This window comes from Haliotis rubra, unplaced genomic scaffold, assembly GCF_003918875.1.
Source record: "Haliotis rubra isolate DU_JTF1 unplaced genomic scaffold, ASM391887v1 Scf258, whole genome shotgun sequence".
NCBI lineage: Eukaryota > Metazoa > Mollusca > Gastropoda > Lepetellida > Haliotidae > Haliotis > Haliotis rubra.
Window position 1 is genome coordinate 982,378 of NW_025766647.1, and position 20,259 is coordinate 1,002,636.

Consider the following 20,259-nt stretch of genomic DNA (forward strand, 5'->3'; position numbering starts at 1 on the left):
ATCAAAATGTTACGGTTGGACAGTAGGTTATGTTCCTTATTTTAGACAGTATGGCACCATGAATGTAAACCATATTGAAGTTATACATGAACAATAACTGAACTGAGTGCTTATGTAATCATTACCATACATAAACTGTAGAAAACAAAACAGTTCTTGTAAAGTAGTCTGCACATTAACATAATCCAATCCCTCCACTCATTCTATTACCCGTGTGTCTGCTTATCAGGAAGGAGCATCTTATAGTGGATATGGCTTTATTGTTTTATATTTTAGGGAGACGTGACTAAAAATATCAGCATATGGAATGTGAGAGAATCCCGTGTAGTTTATGTAATGTTGTGTGTTTCAGCCTCTGCTGTGACAGAATCCCGTGTAGTTTATGTAATGTTGTGTGTTTCAGCCTCTGCTGTGACAGAATCCCGTGTAGTTTATGTAATGTTGTGTGTTTCAGCCTCTGCTGTGACAGAATCCCGTGTAGTTTATGTAATGTTGTGTGTTTCAGCCTCTGCTGTGACAGAATCCTGTGTAGTTTATGTAATGTTGTGTGTTTCAGCCTCTGTGTGTCTGCTGTGACAGAATCCCGTGTAGTTTATGTAATGTTGTGTGTTTCAGCCTCTGCTGTGACAGAATCCCGTGTAGTTTATGTAATGTTGTGTGTTTCAGCCTCTGCTGTGAAGGTTGGGCTGAGGCAGGGCAAGGTGGTCATCACAGTTAAGGATGGGCCTGGCTTTTATACAACCAGAATACTGGCGCCCATGTTGGCAGAGGCAATCAGGCTGTTGCAGGTACATTATTTTCTTTGATGATGCCGTTATATTCAAGGTAATATAAACCCCAGCAATTCCCTCTGCCGACCGTATATATCATTCAAACCTGGGTATCAACCCTTCATTATCAGATGGTACCTGAGCTTGTCATGCCATCATTGTTTGTCCATATCTCTAACACTGACAGATACTCTTTAACTTAGCACACACACAAAGACCAATTGGTTAAGTGGCGAAGGTTTTAGATATTTAGTTTTTTGTGTTTCCATGGCAAGACGTTTTGAAGTGTGTTCATAATGGTGTGTTTGTCCCAACCATACCTTCGTATGAAACCTTGTAAAGTCAGAGACTAGATTGTTGGTTTGTGCCAGGGAGTTGCAGAACTCTCACCTTCACAGCTCACGGGGATGTGTTTCTATAGCATATCTCCAAAACACCATTTTTTTCAGAGCACACACACGCTCACACACACATGCTTACACACGCACACACAGAGACAAAATACTGTAGCTTTGGTGCATTTAATTCTTAACAGAATGTCAGTTTTATTACACCTCTGTTTCTTTATAAGTTATCATAATGTTTGATGGGGTAGCCTAGTGGTTAAAGCGTTTGCTTGACACACTGAAGACCTGGGTTTCAATTCCCCAAATGGGTACAATGTGTGAAGCCCAGTTCTGGTGTTCCCTGCCTTGATATTGCTGGAATATTGCTAAAAGTGGATTAAAATCATAGGAACTGCTATTACTACTATTGTATCACATCATGATTGTTCATATATACACCTGGAAGAAAGTTAAGCACCCCAGTTTTTTTCCAAAGTTGTATGTTTCAGCTGACATGTTGGTGTAGCTGCATGTTTATCTGGAAGATCATGTCTTGAAACTACGAAAAAAAAGAGTTTCCTTCAACGTTTCAGTAATGAATGTGGTACAATACCCAAACCACTGTGTTATATGATAACTGTTACAAGTATGGAGCTAGAGAGAATCAGGCAACATGATGTGTATGTGTTGAGACAAAACCGAATATTTGTATCCTGGGGACATTGTACAATCTATCTAGTGTACTCTCCACATGCTTGAATAACTGCTTGTTTCCTGGGGACATTGTACAATCTATCTAGTGTACTCTCCACATGTTTGAACAACTGCTTGTATCCCACGTCGCATACCCCTCAGTCAGTCGTCATATGACTTGGTGCAAAGCTGCTTCAGACTCACACAGACTGTGGTACACATGCCTAATAACGTCACCAAATGTGCTCCAGAGGGTCCAGGCCTGGACTGGATGGTGGTGAGTCACTGCATTATAATGAATGAAAGCTGTTACTGAACGAGGACGGTGTGGCCTAGCATTGTCATCCATAAATCCAGGTCTTGTAGCAAGAGGATGATTATCAAGAAGGGTGACAATAACTGGATGCAGCACTGTCTGGATATACTGATCACCTGTCAAATTCCACATTGTCACCAAGTCAAGTTTACAGTCACGAGAGACACATCCCCCACACCAACTCTCAAGCATCCATCATACATGAAGAAGCAATCAGCTTTCATCAGACCAAGGTATTCTTTGCCAAGTCCTCTGATTGCAACGTTGCCATGGTAAACACCATGCGAAACATGATTGTTTGTGATAGAGGACGCTTGATGACCCTGCTAGGGTTGTGTGCGGCTGTCCTTAGGCAATTACGGACTGTTCTTGTACTGTAGAGACCCAGCAAAATGGTAACCAATGATGCTTCAGAACAGTGCTTTTGGTACATGGTTGTTGTTGAGTGAGCCTCAATAGTGCCCTATCTTCATGATCTGGGTCATCCAGAATGTGGGCGATACTTCACCTATTTGGTTTCCCTGTATTTTCTGACGAAACAACTCTCAACTATGCAGTGGACATTTATTTTCTGAGCATCTGCTTTAAAGGACATACCAGAGTTCCGCCAACAATATCCCATATGAGGGCATCTGATAATCATCTTCATACCACAGTGGCAGGAAACTGATTGAACATTGCAACCCATGCAGATTACATACCAATATTTAGCATGTGCACAAACTGCACTAGTGAAAATTTGTGGGTTTGCTTAAGATTTTCCAGGTGTACATGTTATCCTGTAATTGTAACAAATTAAAGGTCACTGTATCAGCTGTGTGAACTCACTAACTACATCTTTGCAAAGAAAGGACCTGACATACAAAGTTGCAAATCCTGGCTCAATACCTACTGATGCTTTAGTTCATTGATAGACATATTTGATAGGATTACTTTCATCAAGGTATTTTTGTAGGTCTTTCAGTCACAGTCTGCTCTTTTGAATTTGTAGGGGCTGGGAGGATTTTTCATGTTCTGATGATTCTTGTTCAATGACTTTGTTATGGCATGTGAGATTCTAGATTCTTGATCAGTAATCTTAGTCAGGTCAGCCTCACATGTTATATTTGTTGTGGTATGTAATTACATTGTAGTGTAGGTTTGTGGTTGATTCCTTGGGTGAGTGAGTGTCTGTAACCATAAAGAGTAATGCTGAACATATTTTCAAAATATCAACAAATGAATGTTTTATCTCATTCTTTTGTCCAAAGTAATTCCTGTTGTGTTTGAATTTGTAGTTGTTTTGTTTCTAGGAAGGTGTTAGTCCAACAGACCTTGACAGACTCACTAAGAAGTTCGGCTTCCCAGTGGGAGCTGCAACACTAGCAGATGAGGTGGGCGTTGATGTCGCTGCCCATGTAGCAGAAGATCTAGGAAAGGCTTTTGGAGAGAGGTTTGGAGGAGGAAGCCCTGAAGTGTTGAAGGACATGGTTGCAAGTGGTTTCCTAGGTACGTATACTATTGAAGGACATGGTTGCCAGTGGTTTCCTAGGCACGTGTACTATTGATGGACATGGTTGCCTGTGGTTTCCTAGGTATGTATACTATTGAAGGACGTGGTTGCCAGTGGTTTGGTTTCCTAGATGGTTGCGTGGTTTCCTATACTATTGATGGACATAGTTGCCAGTGGTTTCCTAGGTATGTATACTATTGAAGGACGTGGTTGCCAGTGGTTTCCTAGGTATGTATACTATTGAAGGACATGGTTGCCAGTGGTTTCCTAGATGCATGTACTATTGATGGACATGGTTGCAAGTGGTTTCCTAGATGCATATACTATTGAAGGACATGGTTGCCAGTGGTTTCCTAGATGCATGTACTATTGATGGACATGGTTGCCAGTGGTTTCCTAGATACGTGTACTATTGATGGACATGGTTGCCTGTGGTTTCCTAGGTTTCCTAGGTATGAATACTATTGAAGGACATGGTTGCCAGTGGTTTCCTAGGTATGTATACTATTGATGGACATGGTTGCCAGTGGTTTCCTAGGTATGTGTACTATTGACAGGACATGGTTGCCAGTGGTTTCCTAGATGCATGTATACTATTGACAGACATGGTTGCCAGTGGTTTCCTAGATGCATGTACTATTGACGGACGTGGTTGCCAGTGGTTTCCTAGATGCATGTACTATTGACGGACATGGTTGCCAGTGGTTTCCTAGTGCATGGTAGTGGTTTCCTAGATGCATGTACTATTGATTGACGGACATGGTTGCCAGTGGTTTCCTAGATGCATGTACTATTGACAGACATGGTTGCCAGTGGTTTCCTAGATGCATGTACTATTGACGGACGTGGTTGCCAGTGGTTTCCTAGATGCATGTACTATTGTGGTTGCCAGTGGTTTCCTAGATGCATGTACTATTGACGGACATGGTTGCCAGTGGTTTCCTAGATGCATGTACTATTGACGGACATGGTTGCCAGTGGTTTCCTAGATGCATGTACTATTGACGGACATGGTTGCCAGTGGTTTCCTAGATGCATGTACTATTGACGGACATGGTTGCCAGTGGTTTCCTAGATGCATGTACTATTGACGGACATGGTTGCCAGTGGTTTCCTAGATGCATGTACTATTGACAGGATGTGGTTGCCAGTGGTTTCCTAGATGCATGTACTATTGACGGGGTTGCCGTGGTTGCCAGTGGTTTCCAGATGCATGTATACTATTGACGGACATGGTTGCCAGTGGTTTCCTAGATGCATGTACTATTGACGGACGTGGTTGCCAGTGGTTTCCTAGCATATACTATTGACGGCATGGTTGCCAGTGGTTTCCTAGATGCATGTACTATTGACGGACGTGGTTGCCAGTGGTTTCCTAGATGCATGTACTATTGACGGACATGGTTGCCAGTGGTTTCCTAGATGCATGTACTATTGACGGACATGGTTGCCAGTGGTTTCCTAGATGCATGTACTATTGACAGACGTGGTTGTCAGTGGTTTCCTAGATGCATGTACTATTGACAGACATGGTTGCCAGTGGTTTCCTAGATGCATGTACTATTGACGGACGTGGTTGCCAGTGGTTTCCTAGGTATGTATACTATTGAAGGCATGGTTGCCAGTGGTTTCCTAGATGCATGTACTATTGACGGACATGGTTGCCAGTGGTTTCCTAGATGCATGTACTATTGACGGACGTGGTTGCCTAGATGCATGTACTATTGACAGACATGGTTGCCAGTGGTTTCCTAGATGCATGTACTATTGACGGACGTGGTTGCCAGTGGTTTCCTAGATGCATGTACTATTGAAGGACATGGTTGCCAGTGGTTTCCTAGATGCATGTACTATTGACGGACGTGGTTGCCAGTGGTTTCCTAGATGCATGTACTATTGACGGACATGGTTGCCAGTGGTTTCCTAGATGCATGTACTATTGATGGACATGGTTTGCCAGTGGTTTCCCTAGATGCATGTACTATTGAAGGACATGGTTGCCAGTGGTTTCCTAGATGCATTGAAGGACTATTGCCAGTGGTTTCCTAGATGCATGTACTATTGACGGACGTGATTGCCACCATGCCTAGATATATGTATACTATTGAAGGCATGGTTGTGGTTTCTAGAGTGGTTTCCTAGATGCATGTACTATTGACCGGACATGGTTGCCAGTGGTTTCCTAGATGCATGTACTATTGAAGGACATGGTTGCCAGTGGTTTCCTAGATGCATGTACTATTGAAGGACATGGTTGCCAGTGGTTTCCTAGATGCATGTTTTATTGAAGGACATGGTTGCCAGTGGTTTCCTAGATGCATGTACTATTGACGGACGTGATTGCAACCATGCCTTCAATATGTATACTATTGAAGGCATGGTTGCGAGTGGTTTCCTAGGTACATGTACTATTGACGGACATGGTTGCCAGTGGTTTCCTAGATGCATGTACTATTGACGGACATGGTTGCCAGTGGTTTCCTAGATGCATGTACTATTGGACGGTTGCCAGTGGCTTACATGGTTGCTAGTGGTTTCCTAGGAATGTATACTATTAAAGTTCATGGTTGCTACTGAAGGGCGTGGTTGCTAGTGGTTTCCTAGGAATGTATACTGTTGAAGGGCATGGTTGCTACTGAAGAGCGTGGTTGCTAGTGGTTTCCTAGGTACATATACTATTAAAGTTCATGGTTGCTACTGAAGGGCGTGGTTGCTAGTGGTTTCCTAAGTGGTTTCCTAGGAATTACGTATACTATTGAAGGGCATGGTTGCTAGTGGTTTCCTAGAAATGTATACTGTTGAAGGGCATGGTTGCTACTGAAGGGCGTGGCTGCTAGTGGTTTCCTAGGAATGTATACTATTGAAGGGCATGGTTGCTAGTGGTTTCCTAGAAATGTATACTGTTGAAGGGCATGGTTGCTACTGAAGGGCTTGGCTGCTAGTGGTTTCCTAGGAATGTATACTATTGAAGGGCATGGTTGCTAGTGGTTTCCTAGGAATGTATACTATTGAAGGGCATGGTTGCTACTGAAGGGCGTGGTTGCTAGTGGTTTCCTAGGTATATACTACTTGAAGTTGGTTGCTACTGAAGGGCATGGTTGCATGTACTATTGAAGGCATGGTTGCTAGTGGTTTCCTAGGAATGTATACTGTTGAAGGGCATGGTTGCTACTGAAGGGCGTGGCTGCTAGTGGTTTCCTAGGAATGTAAACTGTTGAAGGGCATGGTTGCTACTGAAGGCATGCTCGTGGTTGCTAGTGGTTTCCTAGGAATGTATACTGTTGAAGGGCATGGTTGCTACTGAAGGGCATGGTTGCTAGTGGTTTCCTAGGAATGTATACTGTTGAAGGGCATGGTTGCTACTGAAGGGCATGGCTGCTAGTGGTTTCCTAGGAATGTATACTGTTGAAGGGCATGGTTGCTACAGAAGGGCGTGGTTGCTAGTGGTTTCCTAGGAATGTATACTGTTGAAGGGCATGGTTGCTACAGAAGGGCGTGGTTGCTAGTGGTTTCCTAATTATATATGCTGTTGCAACCCTACATAAGAAACTTGATACACTGTGGTTAATTGATGTAAAGTATTAACACAGTTGAAGATTTTATCTGAGTTTGATGTTCAGTGAAGTCTACTTGTGTAACCTCTTTGATTGTTTCCCAGGCCGCAAGAGCGGAAAAGGCTGCTATGTGTATGAGAAGGGGTCCAAGGATAGACCAGAAAATGAAGAAGCAAAGAAGATCATTCAGAAGTACCATCTTGAACCTAAACTAGTGTAGGTGAACATTTCTGTCTCTGGCTATGGTATCCAGGGCTTCGCTCAGTTGCCATGACAAACTGGTTGTAGTCTTTGAGGCCCAGTAATGTGTAGGGCATCGCTAGGTTGTCATGGCAGATATGAATGTTTCCATGTATATCCAAGTATGCAGAATGCCTTGCTTCCTCTGCAGTTTGCAGTTGTCATGAGAAATATATGCTATAGGTATAGTTTCTGTGTACAGGAACACAGATGAAGATGTGCAGTACCGGCTTGTGTCCAGATTTGTAAATGAGGCAGTGATGTGTCTCCAAGAAGGAATCCTCAGAAATCCTGTAAGTATATTTATTTTTAGATGGTGATGGTGACATTGTCAGAGATTTTTCCAGATATGCTTGTGTTTAAACCAAGTTGATGGTAGGATTTGTAAATAGTAGATTTCGTTATCATTTCTAAAGTACTGGTTTAAGCAATTTGTATAGCTTCAGTTTCCTTATTCCTTATTTCTAATCATTGAGGTGATTTAGTGTATAGCAGTGGAATAAAAGTGAATGTTTTATTTTTGTCCCCCGCAGCAACGCTGCAACGCGTCCGTCCGCCAATACATACGTCCCGATTCTTGTTAACGCGATATCTCATAAACTGTTGTACCCAATGTCTTCAAATTTGGTGACAGCCTACATTGGGAGATTACGCAGACACCAGTTGATTTGGGTGACTTTGAACTTATTTTCAAGGTCACCACGACACTTTGACCACTTTTCAAACTCTTGTTAACACGGCATCTCATGAACCGTTGTACCCAATGTCTTCAAATTTGGTGACAGCATACATTGGGGGATTACGCAGACACCAGTTGATTTTGGTGACCTTGACCTTATCTTCAAGGTCACCACGATACTTTGACCGCTTTTTAAAGGCGATATCTCATAAAACATTGCCCCCAATGTTTCAAGTATGTTGACAGCCTACATTGGGTGATTATGCAGAAACCAGTCATTTCAGGCATCTTGTATGTGACCAAAAATTAAAAAGTAGTAAATATAGATATTCCATTTTTTAGCGGCGGGGGACATTGCCATAACAGTGGCAAACACTTGTTGTTTTTTATTTCGTCCTGTGTCTCTTGTTCAGTAAAGGTTAGGCCTTTTGTCCACTAAGTTTGAAAATCCTCATTATAAGGGTAGGATAATGAAATAGCTGAATAACAACAGACAGCATACTGGGATTGTTTTGACATTGGCTTCTTGGTAAAATGAAGGAAAGACTGTGATACTTCAGTTTATAGTTACTGAGTGATTACATTGACTATTACAGGATTAGTATGTTGAAGTGAGGGTGTGTGTGTAGGATGTTATTGTAGATCATGGGTGTCCCACTACTTGGTGTTGTGAATCATGTCATGTTATTCCAGCTGGAAGGAGACATTGGTGCTGTGTTTGGTCTTGGATTCCCTCCATTCCTTGGTGGTGAGTGTTTGTTGTGTGTCCATGTATCTGGTACATTCACTGTGTCCATGTATCTGGTACATTCACTGTGTCCATGTATCTAGTACATTCACTGTGTCCATGTATCTAGTACATTCACTGTGTCCATGTATCTGGTACATTCACTGTGTCCATGTATCTGGTACTATCACTGTGTCCATGTATCTGGTACAATCACTGTGTCCATGTATCTGGTACAAGCACTGTCTCCATGTATCTGGTACAATCACTGTGTCCATACCTACGTCCATCCTTCCATCCGACCAATCCTTACATTTGTCGAGCCATCCATCCCTCCCTACATCCATCCATCCCTACATCCACCCCTACATCTATCCCTACATCCACCCATCCATCCATCCCTACATCCACCCACATCCACCCCTACATCTATCCCTACATCCACCCACATCCATCCTTACATCTATCCCTACATCCATCCCTACATCCATCTCTACATCCATTCATCCCTCCCTACATCCACCCATCCATCCATCACTACATCCACCCTTACATCAATCCCTACACCCATCCCTACATCCCTCCCTACATCCATCCATCCCTACATCCACCCCTACATCCATCTATCCCTACATCCACCCCTACATCCATCCCTCCATCCATCCTCCCTACATCCCTCCCCCTACATCCATCCATCCATCCATCCCTACATCCCCTCCCATCCATCCACTCATCCCTCCCAACATCAACCCCTACATCCATTCCTCGCTACATCCATCCGTTCATCCATCCATCCGCCCATCCATCCATCCCTCCCAACATCAACCCCTACATCCATTCCTCTCTACATCCATCCGTTCATCCATCCATCCGTTCATCCATCCATCCATCCCTCCCAACATCAACCCCTACATCCATTCCTCCCTACATCCACCCCTACATCCATCCACCCCTACATCCATCCATCCCTCCCAACATCCATTCCTCGCTACATCCACCCCTACATCCATCCATCCATCACTACATCCACCCTTACATCATCCATCCATCCCTACATCCCTACATCCATCCATCACTTCATCCACCCATCCATCACTACATCCATCCGTCACTTCATCCACCCATCCATCACTCCATCCACCTTCATCCATCACTACATCCACCCTTACATCCATCCATCCATTACTTCATCCACCCTTACAACCATCCATTCATCCGAATTCTGTTGATAATATTTCAAGAAAACAATGATTCATGACTGTTTGACCCATATGCTTCCTCATATTGGTCTTGACCTGTGAATGATAAATGTGTAATGAGGGGTTGTTGCCGTCTTGATGACTCTTTCTATGTTGTAGGCCCGTTCCGCTACATGGACCTGCATGGAGCCAAGCCCCTGGTGGATCGCATGCTCAAGTACAGAGACTTGTACGGAATCCAGTTCCAGCCATGTCAGCTGCTCCTAGACCATGCTAACGATCCATCTAAGAAGTTCCACTCTTGAGCCTGAACAAAATAGACATTAAGATTATGACTGTGATGTTTTCCATGACATAAGCAGTTGCCTCCCTTGTTGTGGAGTGTCAGATATTCATCATGTGCTATTCAAGTTGAGTGAGTGGTGTACACATTTCATGCACACAAAGTGCTACATCTATTGTAAATATTATTGTGTGAATGAATATCAAAGTTTTCCAATAAAACTTACATGTGTAACAGTACATCTGTTTTGGTAGGGTTTGTTTTTCATACACACCAAACTTTGATGCCAAGGTATGAATACACAGTGGCTTCAGGGGTCAAGTATTTGAAATTACCCTTTTTCAGTAAAGTACAAAATAGTAGTACTTTGGGGGTTGAGTCTCATCTGGGTGTTGAACCCACGATCTCAGTGTGAGTCATGAAAGCACCAGCACACAAATTTAGCGACCGATACCAGATGGGACTCGACCCTTCTTACAGTAAGGTATATTATGTAACTCAATTTACAGAACTGTAGACCCAGAAAGTCAGGAATCTGGAAACGGTAACTCCAGTTCTACATATTTCTGAAATGCAGATCTGATAATTATATTTTAGAGAAAAGACTCCACAAATTATTTCCCTCTTTGATCCAGATATGGGATACATTTTTCATGATCTGGAAATGAGCCTCACAACACAGGTGCAGCCACCAGTGGCTTCATTCCAAGGGAAAGTTATAAAATATATATGTTCCTGTTCACTAGAATGTAATTTAGTTCACTGTTAAGAACATAAGTTTATATAGTGGTCTGTTTCTCCAAGGACCGTCCTGCTTTTTGTGACAGATACATTTTTCTCTAAAACCACAGGACTAAAGAAGATGAAGTTTCATGTGCTTGTTCCCACCATTGCTTAGAAGATGTTCAAAAGATTTTCAGTGTGGCCTGTGTGAACAGTATGGTCATTAATCAGGTGTCCTTTATTCGGCAACAGCCAAGAGGAGTCATTTTGCAGCACGATGCAAGGCCTCACACCGCCAGAATTGTTTGAGAATACCTGTACAACGTTAACGTCATTTTATTGCCTTGGCCAGTGCATTCTCCCGACATGAACCCCATTGAACATCATCTTTATCGTCAGCTGAGACAGCATGTAGCACCTCCAGCCAACTGACAGGAACTTGAACAGACTCTCTTGCACCTATGGAACAGGATTCCTGCTGACGTCATCCACCGACTTACGACGTCAATGAGGGGACGTGTGTCCCTGTCTCCTGTCTCATTATGTGACTCTTTATTCACTTTTTGAATAAACTTTGATTTGTGTAGTCTTTGACCCCTTGACTCCTTGTGAATTACGACAAATGCAAGACCAACATTACAATGAATTTTCAGTCAAATTATTGGAAAAATGATTTCTGTTTGTACAATAATCATCATAAATCAAACCTACGTCTTTCTTTCTATTTTCTGGTCAAGTGAAGTCGGTGATAACTTTGTTTTGCCCAGTACTTTCTGTAACCTGTGTTGAAGTAGATATTGGGTTGTTACTGTATATGATCTGATTAATTCATTGATTAATTGTATGGGATATCCCTGCAAGTGACTTATTAAATATATTGAGGTAGGGGTTCCAACCTTAGTGACAATGCTTATTGAATATTAAGGTAGGGGTTCCCATCTCAGGGAGTTGAATGCTGAGGAGGAAACCAAGTTTTAAAACAGCCAGAGGCAGCCTTTTCACCATCCACATCGTTCGAAAAGCCACAGCTAGCTAAATGTGAATGATATACACTGGTACAGTGCCACGGCTGCTGCAAATCTGCAGCAGATGAAAGCGTATAAACAAGATCAATTGGTTTGTTCCGATTGTAGCCTTTTTCTGCTTCCAAGTTGTCTTCTAAATATTGAAGCAGGTCTTCTTCCGTGGCCAAATATACCTGCCGACTTCCTGTTAAACTAGTCTTATGTAGGACTGTACCCTATTCCGACTTCCTGTTAAACTAGTCTTATGTAGGACTGTACCCTATTCCTAAACCAAACAAATACATCTTTCTTTTGAACTGTCCCTGTTGACAAAACCCAGACCAAAGAAATACATCTTACTTTAGATTTTGTTCTCAAGTTTCCCTGTTCACAGACCAAAGAAATCATTGTTCCTTATTGCTCTACACGAGATAGTTTTAACGGGTCAAACGTGTTATCAACGCTGACAAGAGTGAGCGAGTATGGTTTTACGCCTGTGTCCACTTTCAACATTCCAGAGAAATCACCGCGGGGGACACCAGAAACGCAGATTGTCTTGAATGGTTTGTAACCATTGGTGAGCCATGGGTTCAGCACTACAAAGCAGGGACTACACAGTATTGAAAGAAGATCTAACGGATCCTTCTCTTATGAAAGCAAGGAACGGTGGGGAATCGAACCCTAGCAAACGCTTTAACCACTATGCTACTCACCCCCTTGTTTCTGACACAAGGAAGCTTTAACATCCAATAAGAGGTTTTGCTAGGTTCCAAACACTGTTGCTGCAGAGAGGCAGTTTAACGTTTGAATGGACGTGGGTGATTGCCGGGAACCCAGGGGGGATGGCTTGAATGGTGTATGGTACAACTATGAATCATGCTGTTATATATTTTGTTATGTGGCAGTGTTTTTTTCTGTTATGTAGATCACAATGTTTTGAGGAATGTTTTTGATTCTACTTTTGATGACCGTGAATATTTCATTCTTCAGTGTCCTTCATTTCAGTCGAAGTAATCTGTAGATTTTGCTGGATAAACTACGTCTCATACATGTCAGTAGAGAGTCTCAGTTCATATATAAACTGAAGAGAATGTAATGTATTCAATTTCAAAGAACCTTGATAATGGCGGATGTAATTATTTTATTATCTTAAATTAAACATTATGGTTTGTCCTCTTCACTTTAGATTGACGAAGAGTTGACGTGTTAGAAATCTGAAATATAACAAATATAGAAGTTGATTCCATTTAAATCATAATCAGGTCACTTCCGGTGTGTCTTGTTGAAGTAGCGACGTCATCTTTCATTACACAGAACCTACTTAACCAGACCAGTGAAGGACTAAAGGCCTGGACGTTGTGGTAGCCCCCAAAACCTCAACCACACTCCTAGCATTCACTGAGAAGCCTCAGTCATTCATGGATCACCTGATTTATCTCAGACAAAGCAAAGTCAATGTTGACATTATTCTAGTTTACATATTCATCCAGACTTAACCATCTGAACACGTCAGCTGCCAGAGTGTCGATGATGGGCTGTTAATTTACTGTGCTTGCTCAATACACTAAGATATTGGTAAAATACTACCGTCAATGCATGTCTTGTCATCTGTCGACAGTTTGTAAAGTCCATCATCCGGGCATTTACACTGGAAGCTTGAATACCGTGACCGATGAGGCGAAGGAAGGCATATGTGTGAGCATCCACCATTGTTGTCCCCACATGCATTCGATGCTGTAAACCAAGGTTCTTCTGTAAAACAGTCAGAATAGTACTGGCTTCGATCTGCATGTGTTACTTAACTTTTATATATGTTACAAAACAAAGTGGTACCAGGCAATTCATAGTTATAAGGAATATTTCACTGGTAGGGTGATGAAAGAGTATCACCTAGTGGTTGTAGCTCCGGGTGGAACACTTTGACATCAAAGGGCCTTCCCTTGCCACCAATATGGATGATTTCAAAGTCCTTTCCTGTCCTCTTGTTGACCTTTCTGAGTGTTGATGATCTCCAGTCACTCCAGTAGAGAAAGTCCTGCAGTAGCAGTCAGGTTTAGGGTTAGTCTCACATTTCAAAGATCCTTACCTCATGTTCCAAGTGTGAGATATATTGTACTTGTAGTAAGAGGCAGTGGTGTGCTGTAGTTGCACTTGCACTAGATCAAGACAAGAGATCTAGAAACTACTACAGGCTGCTTGCCTCTCATCTCACATGACTTTTTAAGTTACCATAAGAACAACATCGTGTGTGATCATCATTATACCCTCCCTAGGCCATTGTGTGAGATAATCATTATACCCTCCCTAGGCCATTGTGTGTGATATTCATTATACCCTCCCTAGGTCATTGTGTGTAAGAATAATCATACCCTCCCTAGGCCATTACCCTCCCTAGGCCATTGTGTGTGATAATCATTATACCCTCCCTAGGCCATTATGTGTAAGAATCATTATACCCTCCCTAGGTTGTGTGTGATATTCATTATACCCTCCCTAGGTCATTATGTGTAAGAATCATTATACCCTCCCTAGGCCATTATGTGTGATAATCATTATACCCTCCCTAGGCCATTATGTGTGATAATCATTACACCCTTCCTCAGCCATTATGGGTGATAATCGTTAATCTACCTAGGCCATTATGGGTGATAATCATTATACCCTCCCTAGGTCCCACTAGGCCATTGTTCTGGCAGGTGATTTTCTGTGTATCAACCTTCTATCTGCACGTGCAGAGGTTGATATGTGGATAACAACCTTTGCGGTGCAGGAAACGCACGTGCAACAAGCAATGTACGAGTCCATTCGGTGCCCACGTGGTATAAGTAGGTTAGCACCCAACCTCTGCGGGTGATATGGCTTCAACGCTCTCGCCTGACGGCTCGAGCATTGGAATCCACATCACCCTTGAGGAGGGTGCTGACGTATACTAATAATTACACCTTTCCTCAGGCATTATGGGTGATAATCGTTAATCTACCTAGGCCGCTATAGGTGATAATTATACCCTCCCTAGGCCATTATGAGTGATAATCATTATACCCTCCTTAGGCCATTGTGTGATAATCATTAAAACCTCCCTAGGTCATTATGTGTGATAATCATTACACCCTTCCTCAGCCATTATGGGTGATAATGGTTAATCTACCTGGGCCATTATGAGAGAAAATCATTATACCCTCCCTAGGCCATTATGAGTGATAATCAGTGTACACTTCCTGGGCCATTATGAGAGAGAATCATTATACCCTCCCTAGGCCATTGTGTGATAATCATTATACACTTCCTAGGCCATTATGGGTGATAATCATTATACCCTCCCTATGCCATTATGAGAGAGAATAATTATACCCTCCCTAGGCCATTGTGTGATAATCATTATACACTTCCTAGGCCATTATGAGTGATAATCATTATACACTTCCTAGGCCATTATGAGTGATAATCATTATACCCTCCCTATGCCATTATGAGAGAGAATAATTATACCCTCCCTAGGCCATTATGAGTGATAATCTTTATACACTTCCTAGGCCATTGAGTGATCATTATACACTGCCTAGGCCATTATGAGTGATAATCATTATACCCTCCCTAGGCCATCATGAGTGATAATCATTATACACTTCCTAGGCAATTATGGATGATAATCATTATACACTGCCTAGGCCATTATGAGAGAGAATCATTATACCCTTCCTAGGCCATTATGAGAGAGAATCATTATACCCTTCCTAGGTCATTATGAGTGATAATTATTATACACTTTCTAGGCCATTATGGGTGATAATCATTATACCCTCTCTATGCCATTATGAGAGAGAATCATTATACCCTCCCTAGGCCATTGTGTGATAATCATTATACCCTCCCTAGGCCATTATGAGAGAATCATTATACCCTCCCTAGGTCATCATGAGTGATAATCATTATTCACTTCCTAGGCCATTATGAGTGATAATTATACACTTCCTAGGCCATTATGAGAGAGAATCATTATACCCTCCCTAGGCCATTATGAGTGATAATAATTATACACTTCCTAGGCCATTATGAGTGATAATCATTATACACTTCCCAGGCCATTATGGGTGATAATCATTATACCCTCCCTATGCCGTTATGAGAGAGAATAATTATACCCTCCCTAGGCCATTGTGTGATAATCATTATACACTTCCTAGGCCATTATGAGTGATAATCATTATACACTTCCTAGGCCATTATGATGATAATCATTATACCCTCCCTATGCCATTATGAGAGAGAATAATTATACCCTCCCTAGGCCATTATGAGTGATAATCTTTATACACTTCCTAGGCCATTGAGTGATCATTATACACTGCCTAGGCCATTATGAGTGATAATCATTATACCCTCCCTAGGCCATCATGAGTGATAATCATTATACACTTCCTAGGCAATTATGGATGATAATCATTATACACTGCCTAGGCCATTATGAGAGAGAATCATTATACCCTTCCTAGGCCATTATGAGAGAGAATCATTATACCCTTCCTAGGTCATTATGAGTGATAATTATTATACACTTTCTAGGCCATTATGGGTGATAATCATTATACCCTCTCTATGCCATTATGAGAGAGAATCATTATACCCTCCCTAGGCCATTGTGTGATAATCATTATACCCTCCTAGGTCATTATGAGTGATAATCATTATTCACTCCCTAGGCCATTATGAGTGATAATTATACACTTCCTAGGCCATTATGAGAGAATCATTATACCCTCCCTAGGCCATTATGAGTGATAATAATTATACACTTCCTAGGCCATTATGAGTGATAATCATTATATACCCTCCCTAGGTCATTATGAGTGATAATCATTATACACTTCCTAGGCCATTATGAGTGATAATGATTATACACTTCCTAGGCCATTATGAGTGATAATCATTATTCCCTCCCTAGGCAATTATGGGTGATAATCATTATACACTTCCTAGGCAATATGAGAGAGAATCATTATACTCTCCCTAGGCCATTATGAGTGATAATCATTATACACTTCGTAGGCCATTATGGGTGATAATCATTATACCCTCCCTATGCCATTATGAGAGGGAATCATTATACCCTCCCTAGGCCATTATGGGTGATAATCATTATACACTTCTTAGGCCATTATGGGGGATAATCATTATACCCTCCCTAGGCCATTGTGTGATAATCATTATACCCTCCCTATGCCATTATGAGAGAGAATCATTATACCCTCCCTAGGCCATTATGGGTGATAATCATTATACACTTCTTAGGCCATTATGGGTGATAATCATTATACCCTCCCTAGGCCATTATGAGTGATAATCATTATACACTTCCTAGGCCATTATGGGTGATAATCATTATGCACTTCCTAGGCCATTATGGGAGAGAATCATTATACCCTCCATAGGCCATTATGAGAGAGAATAATTATACCCTCCCTAGGTCAGTATGAGTGATAATCATTATACACTTCCTAGGCCATTGTGTGATAATCATTATACACTTCCTAGGCCATTATGAGTGATAATAATTATACACTTCCTAGGCCATTGTGAGTGATAATCATTATACCCTCCCTAGGCCATTATGAGTGATAATCATTATACCCTCCCTAGGCCATTATGAGTGATAATGATTATACACTTCCTAGGCCATTAGAAGTGATAATCATTATACCCTCCCTATGCCATTATGAGTGATAATCATTATACTCTCCCTAGGCCATTATGGGAGAGAATCATTATACCCTCCCTAGGTCATTATGAGTGATAATCATTATACTCTCCCTAGGCCATTATGTGTGTTTATCATTATACACTTCCTAGGCCATTTTGAGTGATAATCATTATACCCTCCCTAGGCCATTATGAGTGATAATCATTATACCCTCCCTAGGCCATTATGAGAGAGAGTCATTATACCCTCCCTAGGCCATTATGAGTGATAATCATTATACACTTCCTAGGCCATTATGAGTGATAATCATTATACCCTCCCTATGCCATTATGAGAGAGAATCATTATACCCTCCCTAGGCCATTATGTGTGTTAATCATTATAATTTATACCCTCCTTAGTTCATTATTGGTGATAATCATTATACCCTCCCTAGGCCATTATGAGAGAGAATCATTATACCCTCCCTAGGCCATTATCTGTAATAATCATTATACCCTCCTTAGGCCATTATGTGTGATAATCATGATACCCTCCCTAGGCCATTGTGTGATAATCATTATAATTTATACCCTCCCTAGACCATTATTGCACGCGAGATCACTGTTGCCATCACTAGCGCTACTGCTGTAAACACTGCTTTTCCATCATATTACCTTTGACTTTGTACAGCCACAGTGACACTTTGTTTTGAATTGTCATCATTACATACCTCATGTAAGCTGTCAGTAGAACCCAGTGTCACATATCATCATTACATACCTCATGTAAGCTGTCAGTAGAACCCAGTGTCACATGTCATTATTACATACCTCATGTAAGCTGTCAGTAGAACCCAGTGTCACATGTCATTACATACCTCATGTAAGCTGTCAGTAGAACCCAGTGTCACATGTCACCATTACATACCTCATGTAAGCTGTCAGTAGAACCCAGTGTTACATGTCATTACATACCTCATGTAAGCTGTCAGTAGAACCCAGTGTTACATGTCATTACATACCTCATGTAAGCTGTCAGTAGAACCCAGTGTTACATGTCATTACATACCTCATGTAAGCTGTCAGTAGAACCCAGTGTCACATGTCATTACATACCTCATGTAAGCTGTCAGTAGAACCCAGTGTCACATGTCACCATTACATACCTCATGTAAGCTGTCAGTAGAACCCAGTGTCACATATCATCATTACATACCTCATTTAAGCTGTCAGTAGAACCCAGGGTCACATGTCACCATTACATACCTCATGTAAACTGTCAGTAGAACCCAGTGTCACATATCATCATTACATACCTCATGTAAGCTGTCAGTAGAACCCACTGTCACATGTCATCATTACATACCTCATGTAAGCTGTCAGTAGAACCCAGTGTCACATATCATTACATACCTCATGTAAGCTGTCAGTAGAGCCCAGTGTCACATGTCACCATTACATACCTCATGTAAGCTGTCAGTAGAACCCACTGTCACATGTCATCATTACATACCTCATGTAAGCTGTCAGTAGAACCCAGTGTCACATATCATCATTACATACCTCATGTAAGCTGTCAGTAGAACCCAGTGTCACATATCATCATTACATACCTCATGTAAGCTGTCAGTAGAACCCAGTGTCACATATCACCATTACATACCTCATGTAAGCTGTCAGTAGAACCCAGTGTCACATGTCACCATTACATACCTCATGTAAGCTGTCAGTAGAACCCAGTGTCACATTACATACCTCATCACCATTACATACCTCATGTAAGCTGTCAGTAGAACCCAGTGTCACATGTCATATTACATACCTCATGTAAGCTGTCAGTAGAACCCAGTGTCACATGTCACCATTACATACCTCATGTAAGCTGTCAGTAGAACCCAGTGTTACCCATTACATACCTCATAAGTGTCAGTAGAACCCATGTCATATGTCATACATACCTCATGTAAGCTGTCAGTAGAACCCAGTGTCACATGTCATATTGCATACCTCATGTAAGCTGTCAGTAGAACCCAGTGTCACATGTCATATTGCATACCTCATGTAAGCTGTCAGTAGAACCCAGTGTCACATGTCATATTGCATACCTCATGTAAGCTGTCAGTAGAACCCAGTGTCACATGTCATATTGCATACCTCATGTAAGCTGTCAGTAGAACCCAGTGTCACATGTCATATTGCATACCTCATGTAAGCTGTCAGTAGAACCCAGTGTCACATGTCATATTGCATACCTCATGTAAGCTGTCAGTAGAACCCAGTGTCACATGTCATATTGCATACCTCATGTAAGCTGTCAGTAGAACCCAGTGTCACATGTCATATTGCATAACTCAAATGAACCGTGTTTTTTCCCTTTTTACAGCAGTCCCGAACGGGCGCCTTTTGTCACATCTCACCTGAAACATGGTAAGAGCAAACATATGTTCAGTAGATCCTGGCATTTGGATGACCACCCTGCGGTCACCGCCGTCCATGTCGCTGCTGCTCACTGTGTCTAGTCTGGCGTCAGTCCAGTACAAACGACCTTCGGAATAGTCTGTACGAAATACCAAA

The 20,259-nt window shown here is 41.8% G+C and overlaps 2 protein-coding genes across 3 annotated transcripts in view; one reads left to right on the forward strand and one right to left on the reverse strand.

Moving 5' to 3' along the window:
- The window catches only part of LOC124279900 (trifunctional enzyme subunit alpha, mitochondrial-like), a 58,813-nt gene extending 48,295 nt beyond the window's left edge, over positions 1–10,518 (forward strand). The window contains exons 17-22 of the mRNA XM_046715780.1: positions 667–788; positions 3,398–3,593; positions 7,256–7,367; positions 7,594–7,684; positions 8,764–8,818; positions 10,156–10,518. Coding sequence (XP_046571736.1) covers positions 667–788; positions 3,398–3,593; positions 7,256–7,367; positions 7,594–7,684; positions 8,764–8,818; positions 10,156–10,301 — 722 coding nt within the window. The 3' untranslated portion in view covers positions 10,302–10,518. The remainder of the gene's footprint in view (positions 1–666; positions 789–3,397; positions 3,594–7,255; positions 7,368–7,593; positions 7,685–8,763; positions 8,819–10,155) is intronic.
- A 2,612-nt stretch (positions 10,519–13,130) lies between these two features.
- Positions 13,131–20,259, reverse strand: part of LOC124279901 (low-density lipoprotein receptor-like) — a 74,025-nt gene continuing 66,896 nt past the window's right edge. Inside the window, exons 20-23 of one of the 2 annotated variants that reach the window (XM_046715782.1) lie at positions 20,103–20,242; positions 13,897–14,041; positions 13,594–13,740; positions 13,131–13,220 (exon numbers count right to left, since the gene is read on the reverse strand). In XM_046715782.1, coding sequence (XP_046571738.1) covers positions 13,213–13,220; positions 13,594–13,740; positions 13,897–14,041; positions 20,103–20,242 — 440 coding nt within the window. In that variant the 3' untranslated portion in view covers positions 13,131–13,212. Of the gene's footprint in view, positions 13,221–13,593; positions 13,759–13,896; positions 14,042–20,102; positions 20,243–20,259 lie in introns of both variants that reach the window. The other variant, XM_046715781.1, reaches the window with a different exon arrangement.